This window comes from Hemicordylus capensis, chromosome 5 (genome assembly GCF_027244095.1).
Source record: "Hemicordylus capensis ecotype Gifberg chromosome 5, rHemCap1.1.pri, whole genome shotgun sequence".
NCBI classification, from domain to species: domain Eukaryota; kingdom Metazoa; phylum Chordata; class Lepidosauria; order Squamata; family Cordylidae; genus Hemicordylus; species Hemicordylus capensis.
Window position 1 is genome coordinate 66,001,286 of NC_069661.1, and position 27,252 is coordinate 66,028,537.

The 27,252-nt window shown below is 47.7% G+C and overlaps 1 protein-coding gene and 1 long non-coding RNA gene across 4 annotated transcripts in view; one reads left to right on the forward strand and one right to left on the reverse strand.

Annotated features, from left to right (window-relative positions):
- Positions 1–27,252, reverse strand: part of LOC128327908 (uncharacterized) — a 65,290-nt gene that overhangs the window by 29,609 nt on the left and 8,429 nt on the right. Inside the window, exon 2 of the long non-coding RNA XR_008308871.1 lies at positions 7,357–7,472. This is a non-coding gene — a long non-coding RNA (uncharacterized LOC128327908). The remainder of the gene's footprint in view (positions 1–7,356; positions 7,473–27,252) is intronic.
- Positions 1,250–26,864, forward strand: LOC128327907 (uncharacterized). Of its 3 annotated transcripts, XR_008308870.1 has the most exons (3): positions 1,250–2,610; positions 8,469–8,634; positions 26,498–26,864. XR_008308870.1 is itself a non-coding variant. In XM_053257240.1 (2 exons), exons 1-2 carry the CDS (start codon positions 2,193–2,195, stop codon positions 6,681–6,683), a joined length of 1,044 nt encoding a protein of 347 aa, XP_053113215.1. In that variant the 5' UTR covers positions 1,788–2,192; the 3' UTR covers positions 6,684–7,111. The 3 variants fall into 3 exon arrangements, 2 of the variants coding, with proteins under 2 accessions (XP_053113215.1, XP_053113214.1); XM_053257240.1 differs by lacking the exons at positions 8,469–8,634; positions 26,498–26,864 and adding an exon at positions 6,058–7,111 and having other exon boundaries at positions 1,788–2,610; XM_053257239.1 differs by lacking the exons at positions 8,469–8,634; positions 26,498–26,864 and adding an exon at positions 5,005–5,975 and having other exon boundaries at positions 1,789–2,610.

A 27,252-nucleotide genomic window follows, 5' to 3' on the forward strand; every position in this document is an offset into this window, starting at 1 on the left:
GCACAACTTCTGGCTCTCCTGCAGATGTTGGACCCTTCATCCTTGACCATTGGCCACTGTGGCTGGGGATGATGGATGTTGTAGTCCGAAAAAACCTGGTGTGCCAGAGTTGTGCAGCTCTGCTCTATAACAATGTGTGTGTGTGTGTGTGCCTAACCAGTAATAGTTATTGATGATAGTATTGTTTAATGTTAGTGGTTGGCATCCAGATTTAATTTCTAAATGGAACTTCTCAGGAGTTACTCTAAAGGACTACTTAATTTCAATAGCACCTGTTGAGTAATTTTGTCAAGATGTCTGCCATTATTATTATTAGCAGCCAAATGGCATTTTCTGAAGCCACACAGTGTCAGCGGACAAATAAGACATTAGACATTTAGTACGCCACTGTTCTACCTACTGCATTCCCATTTGCTTTTCTACTGGGAAAAGTTCCTCTCCTCCTTTTCTCTTGTGAAAGCTGCTTCCCCAGTTAGGAGTCCTTCACTAAGAGTGCCATTTCATATTTATTTAATCTGTAGTAGTTCACCACAGATCATATGACTTTGGCTGCTCTCTAAAAAGAGGAAGAAAAATTATATAGCTGATATGATAGCATGTAAAGATCAGGAAAGTTACTACATTTATGGAAGGAAGGAGCAATGACTGAATATGACTCCATCAATCTTACATGATGAATTTCTTGGAGAAGTAGATGCAAATGCTAGAAGAATACAGTATCGAAGAACAGTTGCTTGCTAATTATTTGAGCAGTAGCCCTCTGAAATCTCAGGCAGAATGAGATGAGCCACATAATAGTCAAGGGACTGGGTCTCACGATGAGTGAGACCCGATTCATCAGGGTGAGCGGGGAGAGTGGGCTAAGCCCGCTTTCCCCACATATGAGCAGGGAGGGAGCCCTGGGTGGCCAGATCGGCTGCCCACATGATTGCCGGCTCTGTGATGGAGCCAGCGGGGACTAAGGAGCTCGGGGGCCGCGCGGCCCCCAGAAGCCCCAGTATGCCCTGCGCGAGTGTGCAGGGCATGCTGGGGAGACTCCCGGAGTCAGGAGGTGGCTTTTCGCCTCCCCTCTGGGGGGCTACTCACGATCAGATAGTGCTCCGCAAACCCGGGCTAAGGAGAGGGGTACTTGAGCGGGTTACCCGCTCTAGAACCACCAGGCTCGCAGCCGAGCCTGGTAGTTCTCATGATCAGCAAAAATCGGGCTAGCAGAGGCTAGCCCGATTTTTGCTGATCGTGAGAAGCCAGCCGATCGCAGCCGCTCTAGGCTGCGCGGCTTGTTTGCCCTCAGCCCCACCCCCTGGAGCACGTGGCACTGGGAGCTAGCTCCCATTGGCCCGGCTCCGTCTCGGAGGCGGGGCTAGCAGCAGTGAACCGGCAGCAGGCCTGTGCCGGCTCAGTCCTTCCCTGACCGAGCAGAAGGAAGGACGTGCTGCTGCTCGGGTTCGGGGCCTCCACGTGGCCGGCTGGGTACCCGAATCGGAAGCCGGAGCAGGAGGCCCACGGGAGCGGAACGTCGGGGAGCAGTGCAGCGGCCCTTCGAGCGAGCAGCGGATTGGAGCGGCTCGGCGGCCAGGGCCTCTGTAGCCCGGCCGCCTGTGGTAACGGGCTCTGGGGGGATCACAGGAGAGGCTTTTAAGTCCTCCTCGGAACGGCCTTTGATCTTCGGGCCTCTCCACACAAGGGCTTCTAGGCCCCGCAGGCCCAAGCTGCCCGGCATCGAGTGAGGGCAGCAGGCCGCCCCAGGCCCTCAATAGGCCGCGCCAGGCCTTCAGCGGGGGGGCAATTGACTAACCCGGTTATCTGGGGGGAGGGTTGATTGGACGTTGGGGGTGTTGGCTTGAACTGTGTGGAACCCCTTCAACCCAGGGCCCGTTTAGGCCTTCTGCTAAGGGCGGCCTTTGCCTTTATTGTCGGGCCTGTAGGGCCTAACCCCCCCCACACACACCCATTTTGGGGGCCTGCATTGACTAGGCCTCCCTGGTGGGCTCGTGGGCCTCCCCTGCCGGGCCTAAGCTCCATTTGGGGGCCTTTCAGTGGGGCTGGGCCTTACCACGGCTAGGTGGGGCAGGCGCTGTGACTCATAGGCCTTCCTTGCCAGCGTAGGCCTCAGTCAGGCCTTGCGCCGGCCAGGTCACTCATTTACGCACTTGAGGGCAGGGTACAGGCCCATAAGCTTCATCCTTTGGGACATGGGCCCTAAGAAAGCCCCAGTTAAGAAAGCCCCAGTTAAAAAGGGTGGGAAGGCTCCAGCCAAGAAGGGTGGCAAGCCAACGCGGCCACCTAAGAGGCCAAACGCACCCGCCGAATCCTCCTCCGACGATGAGGGCGATTTGGAACTGGGCGCCATCAGGGCGTTTATAGCACGGCTGCAGGCCCTTGAGAGGCAGCGCACCACTCTAGAGGGCGACGAGGCAGGCGGGGGGCCTTCGGGGGTGCCCCCACATGCAAAAAAGTCAAACAGGGCGGAAAAGAAGGCAAAACTAATGCAGGGCTTTGCTGACTGTCTAGCAGCTTTGGAGGCGGCGGCGGGAACTGCCCACGAGGAACCAGCGGGGATCACGACACAACCGGCGGACTCAGGACCGGGAGACGGCAGGGACGACAATGGTGAGTCCCCACAGGGGGCCTGGCCGTGGGGACTGCCCTTTAGCACCCCCTACGGACCATACGGGTGGTTCCCAGGGCCAGTTAACTGGGCATCTCCACACGCCACCTGTAATCAGGTCTGCCAAGGGGGGAGCGCTGCTTTGCCCACCCAGGGGCCAACGGCGCAGTTCAGCTCTGCTTGGCATACTGGGGATGGGCCCGTACCCTTGGGGGACCACCTCCTTCCAGCAGTTAAGGAACGGATTTGGAAAGGAGAGTGCATTGACGTGTTCCAATTGCTCTTCAAGGAGCCGGAGCCACTGGAGAAGGAGGGGTCCCAGGGGAAGGACAAGGAGAGGACAAAACGGAAGCCCATTGAGCATAATTGGGCAAATTGGGTTTCGGGGTACACAATCTACATGGGTGTTCTGATGCAGAAATATCCAGAGCGGGGCCCCGCTCTCGTTAAGTATTTTGATATTATACACAGAGCCTTCATGGACTTTGCTGGTAATGCCTGGGAGCGCTACGACCAAGCGTTCCGCGAGCGCGCCTCCAGCAATGCGGGTATATCCTGGGAAAGGCAGCACCCCGAGTTATGGCTTCAGATTATGACACCCGCGAGGCCCTTGGTTGGCGAGCGCGCCGACAGCGGGCACCTCATTTCCAAAACACCGGCAGCGTCAGCGGCTTCGGCCTCAGGCGCACAGGGGGTTCAAGGTCCCCTGGTGTGCTGGGAATTTAACAAGAACGGGAAGTGTGCCCGCTCCCCGTGCAAGTACCGGCATGACTGTGGCTTCTGCGGTGGGCGGCACGCCAGTATCTACTGCCAGCGGGCCAAAGCCCTTAGGGGAAAAGGGGGATACCAAGGCCCGGGAGGGGCAAAGGGCCCAGCAGCCACGGCTGGAAAAGGGCCCCAGCCCAATTAAAATCCCGGTGCTCCGGAGGCGGCTGCGTGACTACCCCAACAGGGAGCGCGCACGCTATATTGAGGACGGTTTTGTGAAAGGGTTTAGGATTCCGTGCCAATCCAGGCGGGTCCATAGTTTTGCACGCAACCTAAAATCAGTTAGGGGGATGGAACACATAGTAGCGAAAAAGATAGCCAAGGAGGTGTCTCTGGGGAGGGTGCTGGGCCCCTTTGACAGGCTGCCACTGCCAACATTGCGGGTATCCCCTTTGGGCGTGGTCCCTAAGAAGGCGCCGGGAGAGTATAGGCTTATCCACCACCTGTCCTACCCAAGGGGCGACTCGGTTAACGATGGGATACCGGCGGACCTTTGCTCAGTACGGTATACATCGTTTGATGAGGCTGTGGCCATGATCAGGGGCTGCGGGCCTCGGGCACTGATGGCGAAGTGCGACATTGAATCCGCCTTCCGCCTCCTGCCTGTGCACCCTGATGACTTTGACCTTTTGGGCTTCGCATTTAAAGGGGGATTTTACATCGACAGAGCCCTCCCCATGGGATGCTCGGTCTCCTGTGCGGCCTTTGAGGCTTTCAGCTCTATGCTGGAATGGGCACTACGCCGGAGGGCGGGGCTACGCTCCTCCGCTCACTTTTTAGATGACTTTATTTTCGGAGGAAGGGAGGGCTCTGGCCAATGCCTACACTTACTGTGCTCATTCAGGGCACTCTGCGGGGATCTGGGGGTGCCACTGGCTAAGGACAAGACAGAGGGCCCGACCATGAAGCTTACATTTCTGGGGATAGAGCTGGACACGGTGGGACAGCTCTCACGCCTCCCCGGGGACAAGCTCGGCATCATGAGGGAATTGCTCAGGGAATGCAGAGAGGCTAGGAAGGTAACGCTACGCAAATTGCAATCGCTGGTTGGCCACCTGAACTTCGCTTGCAGGGTGGTGGCTCCAGGCCGCCCCTTTCTAAGGCGCCTGTGTGACGCCATGGTGGGGTGTAATCGACCCCATTTCCTCATTAGGGTGTCTACCGCCATGAGGGAGGATATGGGGCTCTGGCTCAGGTTCCTGGAGTCCTTTAATGGGGTGTCATTCTGGCGTTCTTCCCAGCTGCTCGAGGCCGACTTCCAGGTTCAGTCAGACGCCGCGGGCGGCCTTGGGTTCGGCCTGTACCTGAGAGGGCGCTGGTGCGCGGAACGATGGCCGGGCAGCTGGTCGGAACGGGGAATCACAAGGGATCTCACCTTCCTCGAACTCTTCCCCATTGTGGTGGCGGTGCACATTTGGGCCGAGTCCTTCAAGGACTCGGTCGTGCGTTTCTGGTGCGATAATTTGGCCGTGGTTCAGATTATTAATAGCCAGACTTCCAAATCACAGAGGGTGATGGGGCTGGTGCGGGCCCTGGTACTAACATGCCTTCGCCATAACACGCTCTTCACCGCCCAGCATGTTCCAGGGGTGCAGAACGAGGTGGCAGATGCCCTGTCTCGCTTCCAGATGCAGCGCTTCCGGAAGCTGGCACCTGGAGCCGCCAAGGAGCCCGAGCAGGTGCCCGAATGGTTGTGGAACCTTGGGATGTAGAGGCGTTTAGGGCCATCCAAGCCTCCATAGCGCCCAGGACACGGGTTGCCTACGACAAAAGGGTCAGGGCCTTTCTGCAGTTTAGAGCTCAGGTAGGATTGGTCCATGTGTGGCCTGTGCCGCCGGAACAGCTGATGCAGTACCTGGTGCACCTCCGTGCCCAGGGGCTGGCGGTGAGCACCATGGCCGGCCATTTGGCTGCGCTGGCTTTCTTTGGGAAAGCAAGGGGCCTCCCCGACCATTCTGGGGACTTCAGGGTCCGGCGCATGCTGGAGGGCTGGGCGAGGGAGACGCCCGTGCAACCTGACCGACGTAGGCCGGTCACCCCAGAGGCGCTGCAGCTGGCACTGCGGCAACTTGCTGGGGTTTGTGCGTCTCCTTATGAGGAGGTCCTGTTCAGGGCGGCAGCCTTGGTTGCTTTCTTCGGGGCCTTTAGGGTTGGAGAGATGTTCCCCAGGAGCAGGCGCGGCCCCACGAGTAGGGTACTTCAATTCAGTGACCTCACCGTGGGTGCTTCCCGGGTGGTACTGCACCTTAGGTTTTCAAAAACAGATCAGAGAGGCAAGGGGCAGAGTGTCGCGCTGCATGCCGCTGGCGACCCGGGCTTGTGCCCAGTCCGTGCACTGGAGGACAACACGGAGGCCAGGGGTTCAGCTATGGGGTGCCTCTTTATCCACGCTAATGGGCGCCACGTGACCCAATTCCAGTTTTGGGCGGTGATGAGGAGAGCCTTTGTGGCGGCGGGGGTGCCTACCCAGGATCTGGCCCCCCACTCCTTTCGGATTCGGGCGGCTTCCATGGCTGCTCGGATGGGTTATTCGGGCCCGGAAATCCGGCGGCTGGGCAGGTGGCGGTCAGCGGCTTACCGCTGATACGTGCGGTAGATGGGCGCATAAATTCTGCCCCACCCCACCCCCACCCACGAACCATTTATTTGTGCCACTCCTAACGCTTTCTCCTCTTGCGCAGGGCCTCAGGCGGCTGGGCCGAGGGCGGCTGGGCAGCGCGCAAGAGTCCTCATACTGGGCCATTCCTTCATTTTCTGGGCACGCAAGTGGGCGCAGAGCGCCGACCCTGGAACCCAGCTTGGTTTGGGGCGTTGGGCCACTGTGGAGTGGCTTGGCCGGCGGGGCATGCGGAGGGCCCAGTTCCTGCCGATGCTGCACGAGTTCCTGGAAGGGAATCCTGTCCCGGATGTCCTGCTGCTGCATTTTGGAGGCAACGACCTGGTGGACCAGTCTGGCATTTCGCTCTCAAGACAGATTGCCCAGGACCTGGTGGTCGCCCTCTCCTGGTGCCCGGGGCTGGTGGTCATCTGGTCTGACATCACTCAGCGGCGAGTCTGGAGGGGGGCGGTGAAGCAGAACAAGGTAGATAGGGCTAGGCGCGGGGTGAACGCAGCCATGGCGCGCTTCATCGCCTCAAAGGGGGGCGGGTGCATCCCACACAACGACATCGCGTTCTCGCTCCCCCAGTTATTCAGGGGTGATGGGGTGCACTTGTCCCCCCTGGGTATGAGGTATTTCTTAGACGATCTGCGGCTGGGGTTGGCAACAGTGCTGTTAGGCCTGTGGGGTGGCGGGGCGTCAAGCTAGGCTGACGCCCGCTGTGGCGGGCACAGTGCGGAGGTGAGCGGCTGATGCGGTGCGGCACCTTAGGTAAGCTTTAGCTGTAAGGTGGAGGGGCAGATCCCTTGAGGCTTTACAGATCAGGGATGCTGCCTTGCTCCCACCTCCCTGCAACCGACACCCTTCCGTATGGCTTTACAGCGTCGGACAGGTGATGTAAATTGCAGGGTCCTGACCTTAGGTCGGCAACGAAGGGCGCCCCCTTCTGGAAGGTGGGCCGCCTGGAGCCGAGGTGTCTGTGCCATGAGATTCTAGGGCGGGGGTGGCCACGTGGTGCCCCCCCCATCCGAGCCCGCACTGTTGCTGCTCTGAATGCCAACCCCAGCTGCCGTGCCTGTGCAGGCACTGTCTTAAAACCTTGTACCCCTAATAAAGTGACCAGTTCCTCCATAATACTTCTGTGTCCGTGTCTCCTTGGGTCTGGGTGCAATAGCCCCAAGGTGACCCTGTCTGGGGTCTGAACAGAATGGAAAGCCATTCAAACCTTTGCTTTGCTTTGTGGGTCTCTCTTACCTTAAGGAAGACAGGATCCTCAGCTGTCATGGGAGAGTTTATTTGTGAAGAGACAAGGAGGAATCTAAAGTACACGGATTAGCCAAGTTAAATCCTTAATAAGTAATAACCTCATAGTGTTGTCTACCTCAAACCTCATTTTTCTGAGTGGTGAGATGTTCTAGGGCTTCAGTACTGCTTGGATTCTGCTTTATCTTGGAGAAGATATCACTGGAGATGTATAGTTCCTTTGGAATATTTGATCTACAAATACACAAATTAGGCATTAGATGAATATAGCAGAGCAACCTTCAAGCATAGCCTACAGAGCGAGGCTATTCACATGCGCTTGCAAAACCGGGCTAAGGAAGCCCAGCCCGGTTTTGCATGCACGTGAGAATTGCAGGATCAGGCTGATTCTGGCGGCTCAATGGCGGCAAATCTGCCTAAACAGCCACCCATTATTAAAAAGAAGTTAAGGAAGTGAGTGCTCCCTTAATCTTGTTTTTTGCTCATGTGGCTGCAAGACTGTGGGGAGCCTGGGGAGGGGAGGGGGATCCCCATGATGCACTGCTCACTAGCGCAGTGCATCACGGTACTTCCAGTGCATGAGTAATCTTCTGGGCGCTCGGGGAGTGTGCCCAGCAATGCCATTGCAGTCATCTGCATGGAATGGATCTAATGAATTCTAATGGATCCTACTTTTCCACTTCTTTTAACAGACTCTTCCCTCTCCCATGTGCTGAGAATTTGGTTTGTACCTACTGCCAGCAAATGCGTTATAAAGGTGTATAACTACTATACTTTGAGTAGTTGCCATCTTGAACCAACATGGCAGATTGGGGTGGGGGGAACCATCAGAGTCACCTAGGATCCCTTCCGTATACTGTGAATTTGGTTTGTATCTGATTGAATGCAAAACTTATTAGAGGGGTACACACAGAGAGACATGGTGATCCCATAAGCCTTCTCTCTTTGGAAAGTGAGCTAAGAATCCTTTTGTGTCTCTCACATCTAGCAAACCAGCTGTTTATTCATAGTGACTTAACGCAGATGCAGCTCTTGGGGTGGAAAAGAGGAAGGTGAGCCTTATATTAGCCCCTCTCCTCAGGAAGGATATACGATCCCTACATGATCCTCCATGATTTAAATACTCAAAAATCATTGGGCAATAAATTGTCTTCTGTTCTCCCTTTTTGTTCTTCTGCTTCAATTTTTTCTTTACAGAACTGTGCTAAAAGAATTCATGTATTTCTTTAGGACCATGGTCTCATCTTCTGTACAAAGTTAAGCAGTGAGTGCCATCTCTTGTTTCAAGACACAACAGAATTTGAAAATCCCAACTCCCTGTGATTAGCTGGATGTTTTCATGGCCCCTCCTGGATCTTGATATGCCTGGTCAAAAGCTGAGGTGACAAAAAGCAAGGTAAAGGCAGAAAATCCTTATCGGGACAAGTTTTAGAAAATGATTGCCTATTTCCAGAACTGCCTAGTATGTTAGACTGGGGATTTGCAGCTTATCTAGAAGCAGTTTATTCTCAGACACTAAAATCCACATACACCAAAAGGAGTGGACACTTCTGCAATTTTTTTCCTGGGTGTATACAAATGCCATTGTGTTTGTGCCTACCTATGTACTGTGCAATTACAAAAGAGTCTGGAAATCTCTTGAAGAGTTGCACTTAGAATTCAGAACATCCATCTTCCTTATGCTCAAGAGTTTGCTTAAGCCTTTACTTCTGTTTTACATCCAGCTATTACCTAGAATTGAATTATCTGAATGGTAATTTTGGATCTCCCTCTTGCTTTGCACAACATCAACCATGCTTCACTAACAAAACATGTATGGTGTATGTCTATATAGTGTGCCAGATCATGAGGCAGAATTACCTTTACCCTACCAAGTGGAGGCATATTATTTTTTTAAAACGTGTGACTGTATTCTATTGTGTTCAGTAAAGTCCTTTACAGTATGTGAGTAGCAAAATACAACGGCTCATATACTGTGCAGCAAATCGTGGGTGGTTGAGAACCTACTCGCACTGCTGTATGTGTGTAATACACTGATAGGGTTGCAGACAAAGACAGCTCTATTCCACTGTTAAATTGGAATAATTTGTTTTAGCTCTTTACTATTTTAGTGGTTTGTTTTAATTGTAAACTGCCCTGAGCCATTTTGGAAGGGCGGTATACAAATCAAATCAAATCAGATCAGATCAATGAATTGTGCAAATGCAGTTGCATGATACTCCGGCCATTAGAAATAATGGGCATAGCACTAGGCAACTGCCTTTGCACAATGTTAGGCATTTGCAGAACAGTGCTCTTGGGCAACTTCATTGATTTTTGTGCTGTGAAAACTGCCCATGGGACATTGTTTTTAAGTGTACATAAATGCAACTGTCAATGATTATGCAATTCCATGAATTGCTTTTTCTTAAATGGCCTTAGCAGCATGGGTGGTGGGGAAACTACCCCATGGGACACTGCAGAGTACGTTGATCAAAGGATATGCCTGAGAAGTGTTGACCCATCAAAAAATGGTTATAGCCCCTTGCCATATGTGTATTTGGCAGAAACTCATGATTGCTGCTGCATAATGTGTAAAGTTACATAGGAACATTTGGAAACTGCCTTATAGAGGTGTGCACGGAACCACCAAACTGCGGTCCGGCACTGGGGTAGGGGGTTGCTTTAAGAGTGGGGGGGAGGGTTTACTTACCCCTCCCGCTGCTTTCCCGCTCTGGCGCCCGTAATGTTAGTAGTAATTGGGGTGGCAGGATACCTCCCTGCCGCCCCTTCCCCGCTTTCGCTATGAAAAGCTCCCAGGAGTCCTCTGCGCATGTGCATAACGTGTGCACGCTTCACGTCTCTGTGACATGCGCGTGCGCAGAGGACCAGGGTAATTAGAGGAATTTCCTGGTAAAGGAAATGAGGCGCCACCATCTTTAGAGCTCTTATCAGACAAGCCTAGAAGCTGCCTTATACTGAATGAGCTCAATGGTCCATCTAGGTCAGTATTAGTCTACATACAGTGACTGACACAGGGGCGGCTCCTGAACTCACCTCCGGGGGGGGGGAGGGGCGTGGCGGGTCGCTTCTTTAACTGTAAACAGAGCCGGTGCTCCGTGCCACCCAGCAGCCCCCGCGGTGGGGAATCACCTCCGCCACTCACCTGGCCGCCGTGAGAGCCAGGTGAGTGATGGAGGTGATTTCCCGCCACGGGGGCTGCTGGGCGGCACGGAGCACTGGCTCCGTTTACAGTTTAAAAAGCTGCCTGCTGCCCCGCTGGAGGCGCATTCATGAGCCACACCTGGCCTGGCAGCAGCTCTCCACTGTTTCATAAAAGATTTTGTTGTTCTCTATTTACACACAGTCTACTAGATATTATTGACTGGATTTGGTACTTTAATTATTGGGCCCTTTGGGTCTAGGATAACTAAAGAAAAATTAAAGATAGCGTCGTAGCATTCGTGCTGTACCAAATAGTGTGGCCTTCTGTAGCTGATGTGTTGTAATTTTATCAATGCCCAAGGTGTCAAGATGGTGTTCAAGTTCCTTTGGTACAGCACCAAGGGCACCAACAACTATTAGCACCATTACTGTTTTCTTTTTCCAGAGCCACTCAATTTCAATTTGAAGCTCCTTGTATTTAGTTATTTTCTCCAGCTGTTTTTTGCCAACTCGTCTATCCCCTGGGATTGCAATACCAATTATCAGAACCCGATTCTTCTCGATGACTGTCAGATCTGGCGTATTGTGTGCTAAATGCCTATCAGTTTGTATTCTAAAATCCCAAAGGATTTTTGCCTCCTCATTATTATTGTTGTTGTTTTTGTTGTTGTTGTTTACACAGTCAGATAGGTGTTATTGACTGGTTTGTTTTATCCAGACACCGAGTCCTTCCCAAGGACCTAGGATGGGTGAATTTTATTATCAATGTTGTTGCTGTTATCATTATAGATATCTTCGCAGAATATAGGCTGTTCCCAGTAAAGCTCCTTTTTGTAATTGGCTGATGGTGATTTCTGTGGCCCCCATGGTGTTGAGGTGCTCTTCAAGGTGTTTTGGAATTGCACCTAGGGCGCCAATTACTACTGGGTATTATTATTATTATTATTATTATTATTAATTCAATTTCTTTACCTCCCTTCAAAAAATGGCACAGGGTGGTTTACACAAAGAAATAATAAATAAATAAATAAGATGGATCGCTGTCCCCAAAGGGCTCACAATCTAAAAGAAACATAAGATAGACACCAGCAACAGTCACTGGAGGTGACTTAGCCATGGCTCTACCCCAATAATCACTCAGAGTCATTTTTCCTGCATGATTCAAAACAATCTTTCTTTATCACCCTACAGCTAATTATGCACAGTAGTTTGTATCTATGTCTGAGCTTAGCTTGCCATTATTTACATCTTCCTGAGCTACATGCCTGATGATCATGATTCACTGATTGGGGATAAAAAAAATTCTTTTGAAAGAGAAACAGCATGGCAGTCTGGACCAAGTTATGTGTAGCCAACTGAAGCACACACGCACACATGAGAGAGAGAGCAGGGGGGAGGGAGGAGGAAGAGAGAGTGTGAGAGAGAGAGGATTCCTAGTGTCAGACAAGAAGAACGTGGACCATAAATCCTCTGCCCTTAACTGCTATTCCTTTCAGATGGTTTTGATTAGCATGGCTGTTGCGTGAAAATGAGCTGCAGCTTGTGGGTATGTAGAGAAAGATTTGTGTGGGGGATGGACCCCTGAGGTGATGGCTCATTTCAAAATTTACTAATGTGGTCAGGTGGCATGGTTAATGCCATTGCTCATAACAATTTAAGTCACAGATGCTACTTGAAAAATAATGCAGAAATAAAATGCAGGTTCTATGTGGTGATGTTTTAAAATTGTTCAGTCTTTACACCGCCTTTCATAAAATTCATCCCAAGGCAGTTTATAAACGTTAAAATACAATAAAATTCCATAAAAATTGCATTAAAATATTAAAATCAATTAAAACAATAAAAACTATAAAACATCACAGAGCAGCAGCCATAAAAAGACAAATACAGAGCAGCAGGAGAGCAGAGAGTTTGACAACCCCTAAGGAGTAAAAATCTGAACAAATAATACTTTTTTAAAAAAAGAAGTCACAGATGTCGGAGAATAGACAATCCCTGGGAGAACATTCCAGAGCCTGGGGGCAACAACAGAGAAGGCCCTGTCCCACATGCATGACATTCAAGCCTCCCTCAATGACAACCTTGTAGGGCAGAAACCCTTGGAAGCAGGTGGTCCTTCAGATATCAAGGGACAAGGGCCCAAACCCTTAGGGGCTTTAATGATGATAACCAGCAGCTCCAGAGTGAACCCTAGCTGCTGCATTCTAAATCAACTGAAGTTTAAGAATATTCTTCAAGGTCAGCCCCACGTAAAGTGAATTGCAGTAATCCAGTCACGACATGACGAAGGCATAGGTAACTCTGGCAGATCTGCCTTCTTGAGATGTGAGACTGTTTATGAGACAATTTTTCTGTGCCTTTTTAGTTTAATACATGAAGCCAGTTTGGCTCCTTTTCTTGTTCAGTGACACTTTTGATATGTATATCTTATGATGTGGGCTGCAAAATAAACAAAATAAACAGTATAGCAAATCATGGATACACATGGTTATTTCTGAGGTATTTGTCTGAAATGAATTCTGCTGAGCCCTAAATTTGACTTTCACATAGATTTGCATACTTTTGATACTTTTCCAACACACACACACAAGTTAAGAGATTTCCACTATTTAGGGCTTTAGGAAAATAAGTGTAAAAGTATTTAATCTGGTGAATTGATACTTATTTATTTTATTATTTATTTAATCCTTAAGATTATGGCCTTGAGATTCATTGTAAAGATGTGTTGTTGTTGTTGTTGTTGTTTTAAGTTTCAAACTCTGAATAAATTTCAAACTTGGCAAGGTTTCAAAGTTGTATTTATTTATTCAAATTTATATCTAGCTTTATAATTCCAACGGGCTTTCAAAGCAGCTTACCAAAATGTATCCACAATAAAATCATATGGAGGACCAGGATCAGACAAGGAGACTACTCTCACACGAGGTAGAAACCAGGCTAAGGGAGCCCAGCCCAGTTTCCACCATGCGTGTGAACTGCCGGCAGCCACGCAGCTTCTGGTGGCAAGCTCACTAAATTGCCCCCCCCCCACGAGGTTAATGGAGTGTGTGCTCCTCTAACCCAGTTTGTTTGATCATGTGTCTCCAGGGCGTGGCTCCATGCAATAAGCCTCCCGGCTTCAGGGGGCTCCCCAGAATGTCCCTTGCACTTGTGCAGGGCATGCTGGGACTTCTGGTGGCCAGGAGGCCCCCAATCCCCACTGCCCCAACCGGCTCCATGACGGAGCCAGTAATTGTATGTGCGGCCGATCTGGCGAGTTGCCTGCTCATCTGCGGGGAGAGAGGGTCAAGCCTGGTCTCCCCACAGAACCCTCTGAGGTTCTCCACACTGCTCATGTGGAAAGCCTTAATATCTGGTTTCCATGTGGAAAGGATGACTCAAGCAGTTTCTTGTTGTCACCCTGTCTTCATTCTCTATCATCCCAGTGAGCATCCTTTGATATTACCCTTTGGCCACCTCCAAAATGCCACTCTTGGTACATGATTGTGCTGTTGGGGTTAAAATATGAAGTTGGTTTTTTGTTTGCTCACATAAAGCAGGCAGGTTTAACTAAGATTTTATTTCAGAAACAACTCCATTTTCTCCTTCTCCTTCTCCTCCCCTTTCCTTCCGACTCCACCCCACACCCTACAGAATCCCACCACTCAGACAAACTTTGAATCAACAAAACATAAAGGACTGCTAGATAGAATACAACAGGGAGCAGGATCATGCTTGGTGGCCTCTTCCTCTAACCCCTGTATGCTGTGAATCAAGTTGGAAAAGGGTGTCTATGTGCATACAACTGTAAGCACATAGGGCAGTGATGTTCACTGTTTTTCAAGTAAGTGCCATGTTGGAAAGAAATCTTCAATGTGATAGCCACTTTCCATCATACTGACCTCTGTGAAGTACCGCACTTTGCCCTTTAAAAGAAACTGAGCCCTCTCGAGCTCCACTGACATCTTGGTAAGCTCACACAGAACACTGGGAAATATAGTTCTTCCTGACAGAGTTCAATGAGAAAAACACAGGGAAGGACCACACCTCCCAGTGCTCTGTGGACATGTTTCAAGCTGGTGCTGGGGCTCAAGCGGGCTCTGTTTCCCTTAAAGGAGCACCGCCAGCACTGGGGAAAGTGCAGCTCTATGTGGTGGTACAGATGCTTCTGCACAGTGTCAGGTGATCTGTGCAGAGTATTCAGCTTTGGCTGAAGCTTTGCACAGACCTAACAAACAATTAGTCAAAGAGCTACACCTGGGATCAGGGGAAACTGCCACTGGCTCCTGGGCCTTGCAATGAAGAACACTGACACAGGATCTTTCATGCAACCAGGGTTCCATGCAGTTGTATGGAAGACTGTACAATTGTACTACTCTGTGTTGCAGAGAAATAACTTATCCTTTATAAGAAATTGAACAGGAAGCCAACTTTAACTGAGAAACAAGAGTTTGATATTTATTACTTACCAAACATAGTCTAAGAAAACAATAAACAGGCTAACAGTCTCTTATGCAGAGAGAGGGAGATTTGAATTTAAGTCAGCAAGAAAGAAGCTAACAGGAAGAAGGATATTATTCTCCACCCCCATACATAGACACAAAACATACAGCCCAGCATGCCCCTAGACAAGAGCAGAGACAACACCTATCTAGCAAATTGCAACACTCTACACTCATACACTTCTAGACACAGAAGCATCTTACATAGACCATTTGGGCATGATCTGAAACATCGCATAATCAACTTGTGGAATTCTCTGCCAAAGATGTGGTGATAGCCAACAACCTGGATGGTTTTAAGAGGGGTTTGGATAACTTCATGGAGGAGAGGTCTATCATCAGCTACCAGTTGGAGGGTTTGGCATGCCCCCAACTCCTGCCTGTGGCTTCCAGCGGCATCTGGTGGGCCACTATGTGAAACAGGATGCTGGACTAGATGGGCCTTGAGCCCGATCCAGTGGGGCTGTTCTTATGTTCCTATCTGAAAAGGCTCTATATTTTATACAGGGCCTATTTTATACATTTGTCTACATGTTTAGAAATATCTTCAATTCACCCACAAATGAAGAATCATTGTCTAGCCAGTGAATTTGTATTACGGCTACTGATGCAGGCTAATCTTGCCTGATTGCTGACCAAAGGGCATTCCTCCATTCTAGATCTACACTTCAGGATGAATGGGTGGGCCTTCCTGTGCTCAGCATCAGCATTCACCTAATGTTACTGATGCGGAACCAAGAGCAGAGTATCACACTAGCACAGGAAACAAGGCAGCAAAACTATGAGGGTTTTCTGTGGTGATGTTAGTCCATCTAGGCATCAAGCCAATTTTGAGCAAATCTGTGCAAGTTAACATTTGTTCTCAATAAAGAAAAAATGTTGTTTAAATTGTATTTACCTTGCCAAATCTGCAAGTTTCTTTTGTATATTAGCCTTTAATAGTTTTTGCTTGTTAATATCTCTAACTTATGAACACAACAATTTCCAGATTTGGAATGTGTGAAAAAAAAAAAAAACAAGTATTCTGCTTTGTAGTTATATGGTAATGGTTGTAGTTGCTGAAAAGAAGCCTTTCACTTATCTTGTCTGACTCAAGAGCAATGTTTCACTTGTTTGTGATGTTATGGAATGTCCATTAACATTTTAAGACTGCAATTCTTATACATACTTACCTGGAGCATTCCCAGACGTGTCTTTTTGCTCGCATCTCCACCAGAATGGAGGGTGTGCGTTCACATATCAGCCAGATTTGCTCTAAAGTCCATGCGACATATCAGAGGACACTCCAGACATGATTTGGTTTCCCCCCTGTGTATTGGAGTCTAGCCAGATTAATGTTCGGGCTAAAAAAATCCACTTTTTTTGCATCAGAATCAGGGGCATAGCAAGGTTGGAGTGGGCCTGCGGACAAGATTTTAAAATGGGCCCCTCGCTGCAGGCTGGAGGAGGCCCTGCCTGCCGCACTCACACCTGGCACTCACATGTAGTCTCCCATTCAAATGCAAACCAGGGGGGACCCTGCCTAGCAAATGGAGCAATTCATGCTTGCTACCACAAGACGAGCTTTTCTCCCCTGTGGGTTCCAAAGGAAGCTTCTGTTCCAAGCTTAACCATTTTTGTCAGGGCTATAGCACAGTGGGATTAAAAAAAAATTCAGGGGGAAAAGCACCTCTGTATGGGGGTAATGATCCTCACCTATCTTACCAGCCGGCAGTAAGGGTGGCAAGATAATGTATGGGCAACCTTTTGGACCCTTTAAAGCAGGGGTGGGCAACTTTCACTCTCCAGCTGTGGTGGAAGTACAACTCCCATCATCCCCAGCCACTGTGGCTGAGGAGGATAGGAGTTGTAGCTCTACAACAGCTGGAGAGCCAAGGTTGCCTACTCCTGCTCTAAAACAGAAACAACTGAAATTTTTATTTAACGGTTTGATGTGTTTCTCTTTCCAGCCCAGTCCCACAAAATGGTGCATTTATTTTGTAACACATGGCTGAGTTCCTGGATATTTCAATAAATGGCATGACTGAAACTGAAAATAAATGTTTAAACGGTCCTTGTAAATGAATAGAACAAAACAAAGGGCTGCTGATGAGTCAGCCGACCCATGAACCTAAGTTTTAGGGAACCTTCTGTGTGGGATCTCTCAGCAGTGGTTGGAATTCTCTTGCCTTCCTGCTTGGCATGATTTCATCCTCTTCTGGAAAGCTGACCAAGGGGCTGTGTATCAACTAGGGTGGCAAACTTTACTGTCTATCTAGGTTTCATTTTCCCTCTTTGAGCTGGCGCCCGCCTGATTCTCTCCTCCTGTGCGCAGCCCTGATAACGCACCTACCTATTACCTTTGCATGACAAACATCATGATCACCCCCTTTATTTCCAATTATTACCAACTCTGAGCTGCACGTGATTTGTCAGGCAACCTCCTCTCAGCACTTTCTGTTGGCAGTGGCAGGGTTTAATTGCTTGGTTTGCCATTGCCACCTGCTCCAACAGCACCACTCTCCATAAGTTTTGCTGCTGGGTGCTTGGTGCCGGGCACACACTGGTGGAGTAGAGTGAGGCCTCTCTCTGCTCGGTGGGCAGGTGGCCCCTTCGTCTCTCGCTTGGCCCTGGCCCTTGCATGTTCACGCCCCCACATCTTCTCCCCCCTCAACCATCTCAGTGGCCATCGGGCCAGGGCCAGGTACCATGGTGAACTGGTGGCGGGCAGGGGGACATTATTACTATCTGTGATTCTGCATGAACTGGAGGAGGATGGGGGGTGGACTCACAGCCCCAGGCTGGCTGAGGGAGAGAACAGGAGGACCAGGATAAGATGAGAATTACTACCTTGATTCAGTAGTAACTGTATAGATTGAAGACAGTAATGAACTGCTTGCTTGCTGCTGGACTAGTCTGGTCCTCTCTGTCTCTCTTCTCTGCTCTGCATATAGAGCCCCGTCTCCCTCAGTGCCTCGTGCAGGCCATCACTTGACCGTGTGCAGGCGGGAGAGAGATGTAATCACACAGGCCACCAAATGCTCAGGCATAGGAAACAGCTGCTCATGGCAGAAGCATCTGATCGGTGGGGGGCAGGGGCAGAATGAAGCACCCAGCAGGTTGCTTAGCTCACTGCTCGCCAAGCAAAGCAGCAGAAGAGGGCGACTCATGGGCAAGGGGAGGGGACTAGCCTTGGGGGCCCCTCAGAGTTGTTGGACCAGGGGACATTTGTCCCCCTTGTCCAATGGACCCTATGCTTATAGTCAGAGTATCCAATATGCCCCAAACCCACAGTAAAGCTTCACAGTAAACCTGCTGTCTGAGAAAGCTCCTGGCAGTATTTCCCATTGAATGATGTGAGACTTCAAGTAAACATGCATAGGATTGCATTGTGTTACAAGTGTGTGATGGGGAGCATTGTCAGTCATGCAATCAGTGTAGCTACTGTGCAGAAACAAGAAATCTTGATTGTGATTTGTTTTTTAAAAGCCATATAAGGCTTAGGGACAAGACAGCTTGCCTGGTATTGGTAGAATGTGGATGGAGATGCAGTGATGCTGGGATTGCAGTGTACAAAGGTTGCGCGCAGCTGCATGTGTGCCACAAGCCCCTCGTAGTCCCTTTCCCCAGATATCCCAATCCCAGGCCTAAACACAAATCTGTGCCTTTAGATCAGGGGTTGGCACAATTTATTGTGCCTGGAGGTGACTGAAATGTAGTTCAGCAACGGCTGGAGGATCAGGTTTTCCCACCCCTGCTTTATACACAGCCCTAATTATTATATCTCTTCATAGAGTAAGTATAACTTGGGGGGGGGGGCTATCAAGTTCCTTCTCATTGTATTATTTGTAATGATAATAAGTATTCTTGTTTTTGCTTTGTGCAACAAATTATCGAGATGAAAATTGTTCCATGGCCAAAGCCTTGCATTTCCTTACTCCAATATCATACTGATCTAGTAAAATGTAGTATTTATTCACTGATTGTTTTTCGGAATGCATTTGCAGTAGTTTTTGATTATGCAAAAATGGCCCAGTGAGAGTACCTGTTGCCAACAGTACTTTTGCTCATTCCTACTGAAGCTTCCCATTTTATGTAGCAGTGTGAGCAGACAATAAGATAATTTCATTGCCTAGAAATATTGCTTTGGGACTTCCAGGCTGCAGCAATAACAATCTAATATCTACTTGACTAACAACATTAGGGAAAGCAAAGGCAAAAATTACACACATGAATACATGCATTATATAAATAAGACAAAGGCTATTCCATGCTGAATTCATTGAAATTCATGGGCCATAAAAAGAGATCTTGGAAAAAGCACTTGCACGCATTAAAATATAGTGTGACTGCAAATATTTACCAGTTGAACCTAAACCTTGGTATAGATGCTGATGAAATGATGTAGGAGCTAGCTATTCTTGCAGTTAGTTCACGTACTCCTATACTGGAATATGGAATAGAATATCTGGGATTCCTTGAATTCTTTATAATGGATTCTTTGGTTCAAAGCTGTATTTCATTTTTGCAGGATCAATAATTCAGTTATTACTTATGAAGATCTAGACCGGTGGTGGATCAAGAACCACCTCAGATACTGGCTGACATGATGCATACTAACAGAGACAAAAGACATCAGCATCACTGCTGATGTCAGACCCAGAAGCAGTACCATCGCTGCAGAGAATTGGCCATGAGTGTTACCATTTTCATTTTAATGAATGGGGAAAACTGCAGTAATGCTTGTAGTGATACCACCAGTTCTCTGCAATGGTGCCACTGCTTCTGAGTCTAAAGCAGTAGTGGTTCTGTTGCCTTCTGCATCCTTTGGTACTGCACATCATGTTGACTAGAATATTATTGTCAGTGCTGAGCTGTGAGTCACAGTCAGATGGAGCCAGAAGACACCTGCTTCCCAGGCGTGGTCCTCCCAGCCCTAACAGAAAACCTTTTAAGGCCTTCCTGTTTAGGAGGGCCAATGACCAGAAACTGGGAATAATACTGCCTTCCAAAATGTGCCAGTCTGAAGCCTGGTAGTTCACCATAACCTGCTCAGGGCTAGGGTTCTCACACAATGGTTCTCCACGTAGACCTGCTATTTGGAGTTAGTTATGTGGGATTGTATAAAAGGCTTGTTGCATGTGTGAGCCTGCGCTGTACCTTGGTACAATCAGCCATAAGCAGGGGCGTAACTATAATAGGGCAAGGGGAGACAGTTATCTGGGGGCCCATTGCCTTGGCCCCCCCGAGGCAAGTCACATGACTGACTCCCCCAGCCACGCACCCGCCCAGGCTGCCTTCAGTTGTATTCATCCTCCGAAATTGATGTGAGTGTTAAGACCTGGAGCTACCAGAACAGCATGTCTTTCTCTAGTACCATTAAATGACTTGCATCATCCACAATGTACAAAACCTTAAAAAAAAAATTAGGATGATGTTCTATTGTGGCACATAGGTATACACACACACACACGTTATATTGTGGCACATAGGTTATATATATATATAGATAGATATGAAGAAATCTTAAATGAGGCTGAATAGTGGTAACAAAAAGCATAGTAAAATTTTTACGTGTGTGTGTGTGTGTGTGTGTGTGTGTAAAAAATTTACTATGCTTTTTGTTACCACTATTCAGCCTCATTTAAGATTTCTTTACTTCATGAGCTGAGCTTCAGTGAGAGGGCGGGACATTTTAAAATCTTGTCTCTGGGCCCACTACAACCTTGATATGCCCCTGGCCATAAGGGCAAGATAGGGAAAAGGTGAATCATAGGGTTGGAGGAGGCCTTGTTGGCAACCTAATCCAGCCCTCTCCATGATGCAAGTCATCCCAAACTAAAGTAGGGGTGTGCAGAACTGATCCATGATCAAACCGCAAACCAGGCTGGTTCAACTGGTTCAGTTGTGGAGTGGACCAGCCCATGTGAAATGATCTGTGGTCTGCGATCGAACTGGACCAAACCCAGTTCACCCACAGACCAGTTCTCTGGTTTGAGCAGCTGTAAAGGGGAAGCCAGTGAGGATTCCCCTTTGCTTTGGAAGTAATTTGGGGGGGGGGCGTTTAAAGAGCAGTGGGGGAGCGGTGAGTGAAAGGCACCTTTAAAGGTCAAATAGAAGGCACTTAGTGGTAGGCCTGGAGTGCTCCCCTGCCCTTTCTTCAAGCAGCAGCAGTGGCAATATCTGAATTCCACTTTACAGTTACTTGAACTGGCAAACCACCAGTTCGAGCAGGTTCAGTCAGATGGACTGGCTGAACTGGTCTGCAGTACAGTCTGAATTCGATTCAGATTTGGTTCCATGCACTTCCCTAAACTAAAGCATCCTTATTAGATGGCTGTGCAGCCTCCGCTTGAAGATTCCAGTAAGGACCTAGTAACTGATTTCATTATCAAACTGTTCCTACAGTTAAGAAGTTTCTTCTAATATTCAAACCAAAGCTGTCCTCCTGTAATATGGCTCCATTTTATCTAATGCTGCCTTCTGAGGCAACAGAGAATAAGTCTTTGCCTCTTTTGCATCACAGCCCTTCTTTCTGGTATTTCTGGTCCCCCTCAGTCTTCTCCTCACTAAACATTATCAGTTCCTTCAACCTTTCCTCATAGGGCTTCTTTTTCAGATCCCTGACCATCTTCATAACCTTTCTCTGTACTTATTCCAATTTGTCTACATCCCTGAAGTACGGCACCCAGAACTAAACATAGTTCCCATGTGAGAAGTTCACAGTTCCCCATCTGATGTGCAGAATAAACTGGAACTATCTTTTGGTGCCTTGTAAACTTGGACGTTTTTTACAGTTACTGTACATCTGTTGGAGATGGAGTTCCAGTGCATCAACCTTTTGCACCTACTATCCTAATGACCACTAGGGGCATTGGGAGTAGAGGTAGTGAGTGAGAGTCTCCTTACCTGTCTCTACTCTATGACCCCAGGACTGACTTTTCAGCACTTCCTGTGTTGAGTCACAATCCTTCCTGACAGCATTGGTCCATCTGGTTCAGTGACTGGCAGCTCTACAAGGTTACAGGCAGGAGTCTCTCCCAGCCCTACCTGGAGATGTCAGGGAGTGAAACTGGGACCTTCTGCAAGCAAGCACGCAAATGCTCTCCCACCGAGCTTCATTTCTTACAGAGCTCACATGTAGTCTCCCATCCTAATGCAAAGCAAGGCAGACCTTGCTTAGCAAATGGAACAAATCATGCTCACTACCACAAGACCAACTCTCTTCCTCCTCCTCCTCTTCTCTTCACAGATCTACTATGTCACATCTAGCTTGGCAAGAAGCAAAATCAGGAGGCTGATCACACCATTAGTGGGCTGCATTTGGTTTGGTGGCTCACAAGTTTTGGAGGCTCAATTGAGTGCACCGATCTATAAATGTTATACAGCATGAGTGATGCTGAAGAATGCACGAGAGATGGGAGGAGGGAGTTCCTTGCTTTGTATAGGGTGCCAAGATGCTTGAGGCTAGTGTTGTTCCGCTCTCGATTCAGAGCCAGGGCTTCAGAGCTGGAAGAAGATAGAATGGAGTGATTAAAGCAAAAGGTTCATTTCTATAATTTTTAAAAACAGAAATATTTACTTAAACTGAAAACTACTGCATAGTGTTTTATGGGCTTTCTCTTCTTCTTCAGTAACTGAAGCTCTGACAGCTTCTCTCATAGTCATCGGAAACAGATGTGAGAATTCCTGAAGGGGGGATGAGGAACCTACAAAGTTTTACTGGAGCTTGTGTGTCATTTTGAATTTTAACAAGCTGGCTAGATCACTAAAGATGCAGTTAGCTCCCCTTCGGATGACTGCACAACAACCTTTCCATCAAAAAGAGAGAGAGAGCAATCCACATTGCATCCAGACTAGATACCAGAGAGTCTGTTCCAGAAGTAAGAAGACCGTTGGTGTCAAAAGAGGCTCCAAAGCTGCATATGTGGGAGTTAGGAGGTTTTATTGCCATGAATAAAGATGCAGCCCTTTCATTTCCAACATGCATTTGAGATCCATGGTCATCTCTTTGTTTAATAAGCTTTCTATGCCATGCTACATAATGAAAGGAAACATATTGTTCTTATTTATCTCATTTAAAGCATTCATAAAGTGAACTCAAGTGAATTAAAGTACATATGCAATTTGGCACATACAATGCTTACTTGCATACATGCTTATCAGAAGTAGTGATGGGTGAACTTACCCCCTTGTGATTGCTTAGTGGGCATTATTTGCAAGTTTAGATGAAGGAAAACTTGAGAAAAGATTCTCCTGTATTCCAAGCTTTTGATTCCTGCTCTGATTTCAGCACATGTACATTTCCAAATTGCATTTGGGAATGGGGAACATATAACTATTGCTAAAGCAACCACACCACATTACTTTTCCTTCCGATGACAGTGTGCACCATGACACGTCAGCTTCTGATTGGCCACTGTCCCTTTTGTTGTTGTTTGCAACCGTCATAAACATGGTGCTGCATGCGGAGGCTGAAGAGGTGGCTGTGAAGGAAGATGCAATAGAAGCAGCAACACCTGGGACTCGGAAGGCAGCTACCAGTTGGAAGGAGGCACCTCATGGCTCAATTCAGCAGCAATTTCTACCCAACGACTCTCCTTGGGTGCAGGAAGAGCACAATCCTCTAACAAACCAACCCGTCACACAATGTCTCTCCCAAGAACACCAAGCTTTCGCAATAGATATATAGAACAGAGGAGCTGATGCTTATGGTATACTCTGTCCTTCTCAATTCTAACTGTACCCTGATAGCTTTCTCAGTGTGTGTGTGCATGCATGCATGCACTCATGGAAACGTGTACACCCAAAAAGTAAGCCATGAAGACAATCAACAAATTGATGTGCCTTCTCCCTCCTTTGCATGAATGGCACAATACTGTGAGAGTTGGCGTGGCATAGATTGTCAGACTAGGACTGGAAATGACTGAGTTCAAATCCCTACTCAGTCACGAGGCTCACTGGGTGATCCTGGACCAGTCACCATCCATCTGCCTACCTATCTTATCTTACAGAGTTGTTGTGAGTATATAGTGGGGGGTAGCAATATAACTATGTATATCACTCTGAGCTCCTTGGAAGAAGGCTGGGATAAAATAAAAATAAATGCATAAATAAAATAAAAATAAGCATATGTAGTTTCAGGGAAGAAGTCTGAAAAACTAAGTCAAATAGGGATGAAAAGAGAAGATATCCCTGGGTATACTGACACATTTAAAATGAACACATCACAAATTCCTATAGAATTCAATTCTATAGGCGGCAATGATTAGACCACTTCTTAAGAATCCTTCCCTAAATCCCTCAGTGATGGATAGTCTCCAATCTCCCATGGTTGGGCAAGGTGATTGAGAGAGTGGTGGCTAACCAGCTCCAAGCAGTTTTGGAGGAAACCGATTATCTAGACCCATTTCAAACTGGCTTTAGAGCGAGCTATGGGGTTGGGTCTGCATTGGTCGGCCTGAGGGATGACTTTTACCAGGGAATCAACAGAGGGAGTATGTTGGTTCTTTTGGATCTCTCAGTGGTGTTTGATACCATCGACTATGGTATCCTTCTGGATCACCTGGGGGAACTGGGGATAGGAGGCATTGCTTTGCAATGGTTCCGCTCCTATCTCTTGGGTATATTCTAGATCATGGAGCTTGCTGACAGTTCCTCTTCAAAATTGGAGCTATTATATGGAGTCCCTCAGGGCTCCATTCTGTAATCAATGCTTTTTAACATTTAGATGAAACTGCTGGGTGAGGTCATTGGAGATTTGGTGCAGGGTGCTATCAGTATGCTGATGACACCCAAATCTATTTCTCCTTATCATCACAATTATCAGCAGCAAGATGGAGGTGCTCATTGTAGGGGCTCAGAAGCTAAGGAATGAGTTAGATCTCCCTGTGCTGGATGGGGTCACACTCCCCTAGAAGGAGCAGGTACGCAGCTTGGGGGTACTCCTGGATCCAGACCTCACCCTGGTATCTCAGACGGAGGCTGTGTCCAGGAGTGCTTTTTATCAGCTTAGGCTGATTCGACAGCTGCATCCATTCCTTGAGGAGGATGACCTCAGAACAGTGGTGCATCAGCTGGTAACCTCCAGGCTTGACTACTGTAATGCGCTCTACGTGGGTCTGCCTTTGTACATAGTTCGGAAACTTCAGTTAGTTCAAAATGCAGCAGCCAGGCTGGTCTCAGGGACAACTCAGAGAGACCATATTATGCCTGTTTTGAAACAGCTTCACTGGCTGCCGATATGTTTCCAGGCAAAATACAAAATGCTAGTTATTATCTTTAAAGCCCTGAACGGCTTAGGTCCAGGTTACCTTAGAGAGTGCCTTCTTCAGTCTGATCCCCACCTCATGCTAAGATCATCTGAGGAGGTCAGGCTCAAGTTGCCACCGGCTCGTCTGGTGGCGACTCAGAGGCTGGCCTTCTCTGTAGCCGCTCCTAGACTGTGGAATGCACTCTCTGCAGAAATCCGTAATTTGAATTCTTTATTGGCATTTAGGAGAGCCCTAAGGACCTACCTGTTCGGCCTGGCCTTCCAGGTTTTAAAATTGTTTTAAAGGGTTCTTAATGTATCGGGTTTTTATAAGGTTTTGAATTGTGTTTTTTTTTAGCTGCTTCCATCATTGATTGATTTTAACTGTTTTGTGGTATTTGTGAACCACCCTGAGCTATTCTGTAAGGGCGGTCTAGAAATAGAACAAACAAGCAAACAAACAAACAAATCATCATCGTCATCAGGAAATGGCATTCACTCCCTAAATGCCTGTCCATGGGCAGGAATGGGCTGGATGAAGAATAACAAATTGAAGCTGAATCCAAGCAAGATGGAGGTGCTCATTGTGTGGGGTCGGAATTTGAGGGATGAGTTAGATCTTCCTATGCTGGGTGAGGTTACACCCCCCCAGAAGGAACAGGTAGGCAGCTTGGGAGTGCTCTTGGATCCAGGCCTCACCTTGGTATCTAAGGTAGAGGCTATGGCCAGGAACACTTTCTGTCAACTTTGGTTGATTTGACAGCTGGGTCTGTTCTTTGAAGAGAATGATCTCAAAATAGTGGTGCATCCACTGGTAACCTCCAGGCTTGACTATTGCAGTGCATTCTACGTGGGGCTGCCTTTGTATGTAGTTTGGAAACTTCAGTTAGTCCAAAATGTGGCAGCAGGACTGGCCTCTGAGGTAACCCGGACAGACCATATTTATGCCTGTTTTAGAACAGTTGCACTGGCTGCTGATACGTTTCTGGGCGAAATACAAAGTGCTGGTTATTACCCTTACAGCTCTGAATGGCTTGGGTTGGGGCTACCTTAGAGAGCGCCTTCTTCTGTATGATCCCCATTGCTCATTGAGGTCATCTGGAGAGGTTTGTCTCCAGTTACTACCGGTCTGGTGGCGACTCAGAACTGGGCCTTTTCTGTAGTTGCTCCTGGCCTGTGGAATGCACTCCCAGCAAATATCCACAGTTTAGGCTCGCTGTTAGCCTTTAAGAGAGCCCTAAAAACTTACTTGTTTGGCCTGGCCTTCCAAGGTTTGTAAATTTTTTAAAAAGTATTTTAATTAGTTTTAAATGGTTGTTATTGTTTTTGAATTCTTTTTATATTGTTTTAAGCACTGTGTCTTAAATGGTGTGTGTTTTTATGTCTTTTTAAATCTGTTGTAGACTGCCCAGAGCCTTTGGAAGGGGTGGTTTATAAATGTAAATCATCATCATCATCATCATCATCGTCGTCGTCATCATTATCATCCCAACTTCCTGAGGATGCATTCAGAAGAAAGCTTCACTGAGAGAATAGTATGGAAAATTCATCAATGGGTGACTTCCTTATGTCACAGTCCCAAAGGACTGGATAAACACATTTGCTGTCATCCTGACAAAATTTACTAATATAAATTTAGACAGGATGTCAGCCATTTTGATCAATGTTTCTACCACAAGAAAACCTTTTGTTTTAAACAGGCCATGCACAAAGAAGTTGATATAAATTGGCTTTGTTTTTCTTTTACAATAAAAAGATTGGTCAAATAATCCTTTTGGGGTCAGTGTTTTAACATGCTCTCAAGTGAATGTGGTTCTTGACATACAATAGGTCACTGCAAAAATGTAGAAAATGAAAAAGCTATTATTGATACAAACAGTCTGTTTGGAACAGAACTTCATTCTGAAGAAAATAAATTAAAGGCAAGACTCTGATTCCAGATATCTATAGGCCAAGGAATGCTGGAATATATTCAGGTTCCATTTTGGGTCCATAAGTAATACAAGCTATTATGAAGCCAAATCTTAAATAATTTGATCTGTATCTTATCATTCTGTAAAATAACACTGTGAAAGATAGGGAGCCTTAAACAACTAACTTACAGAATATATTGGTAAAGTTTTTCAGGGGGGAAAAAACTTTAGAATGAGGCTGCATT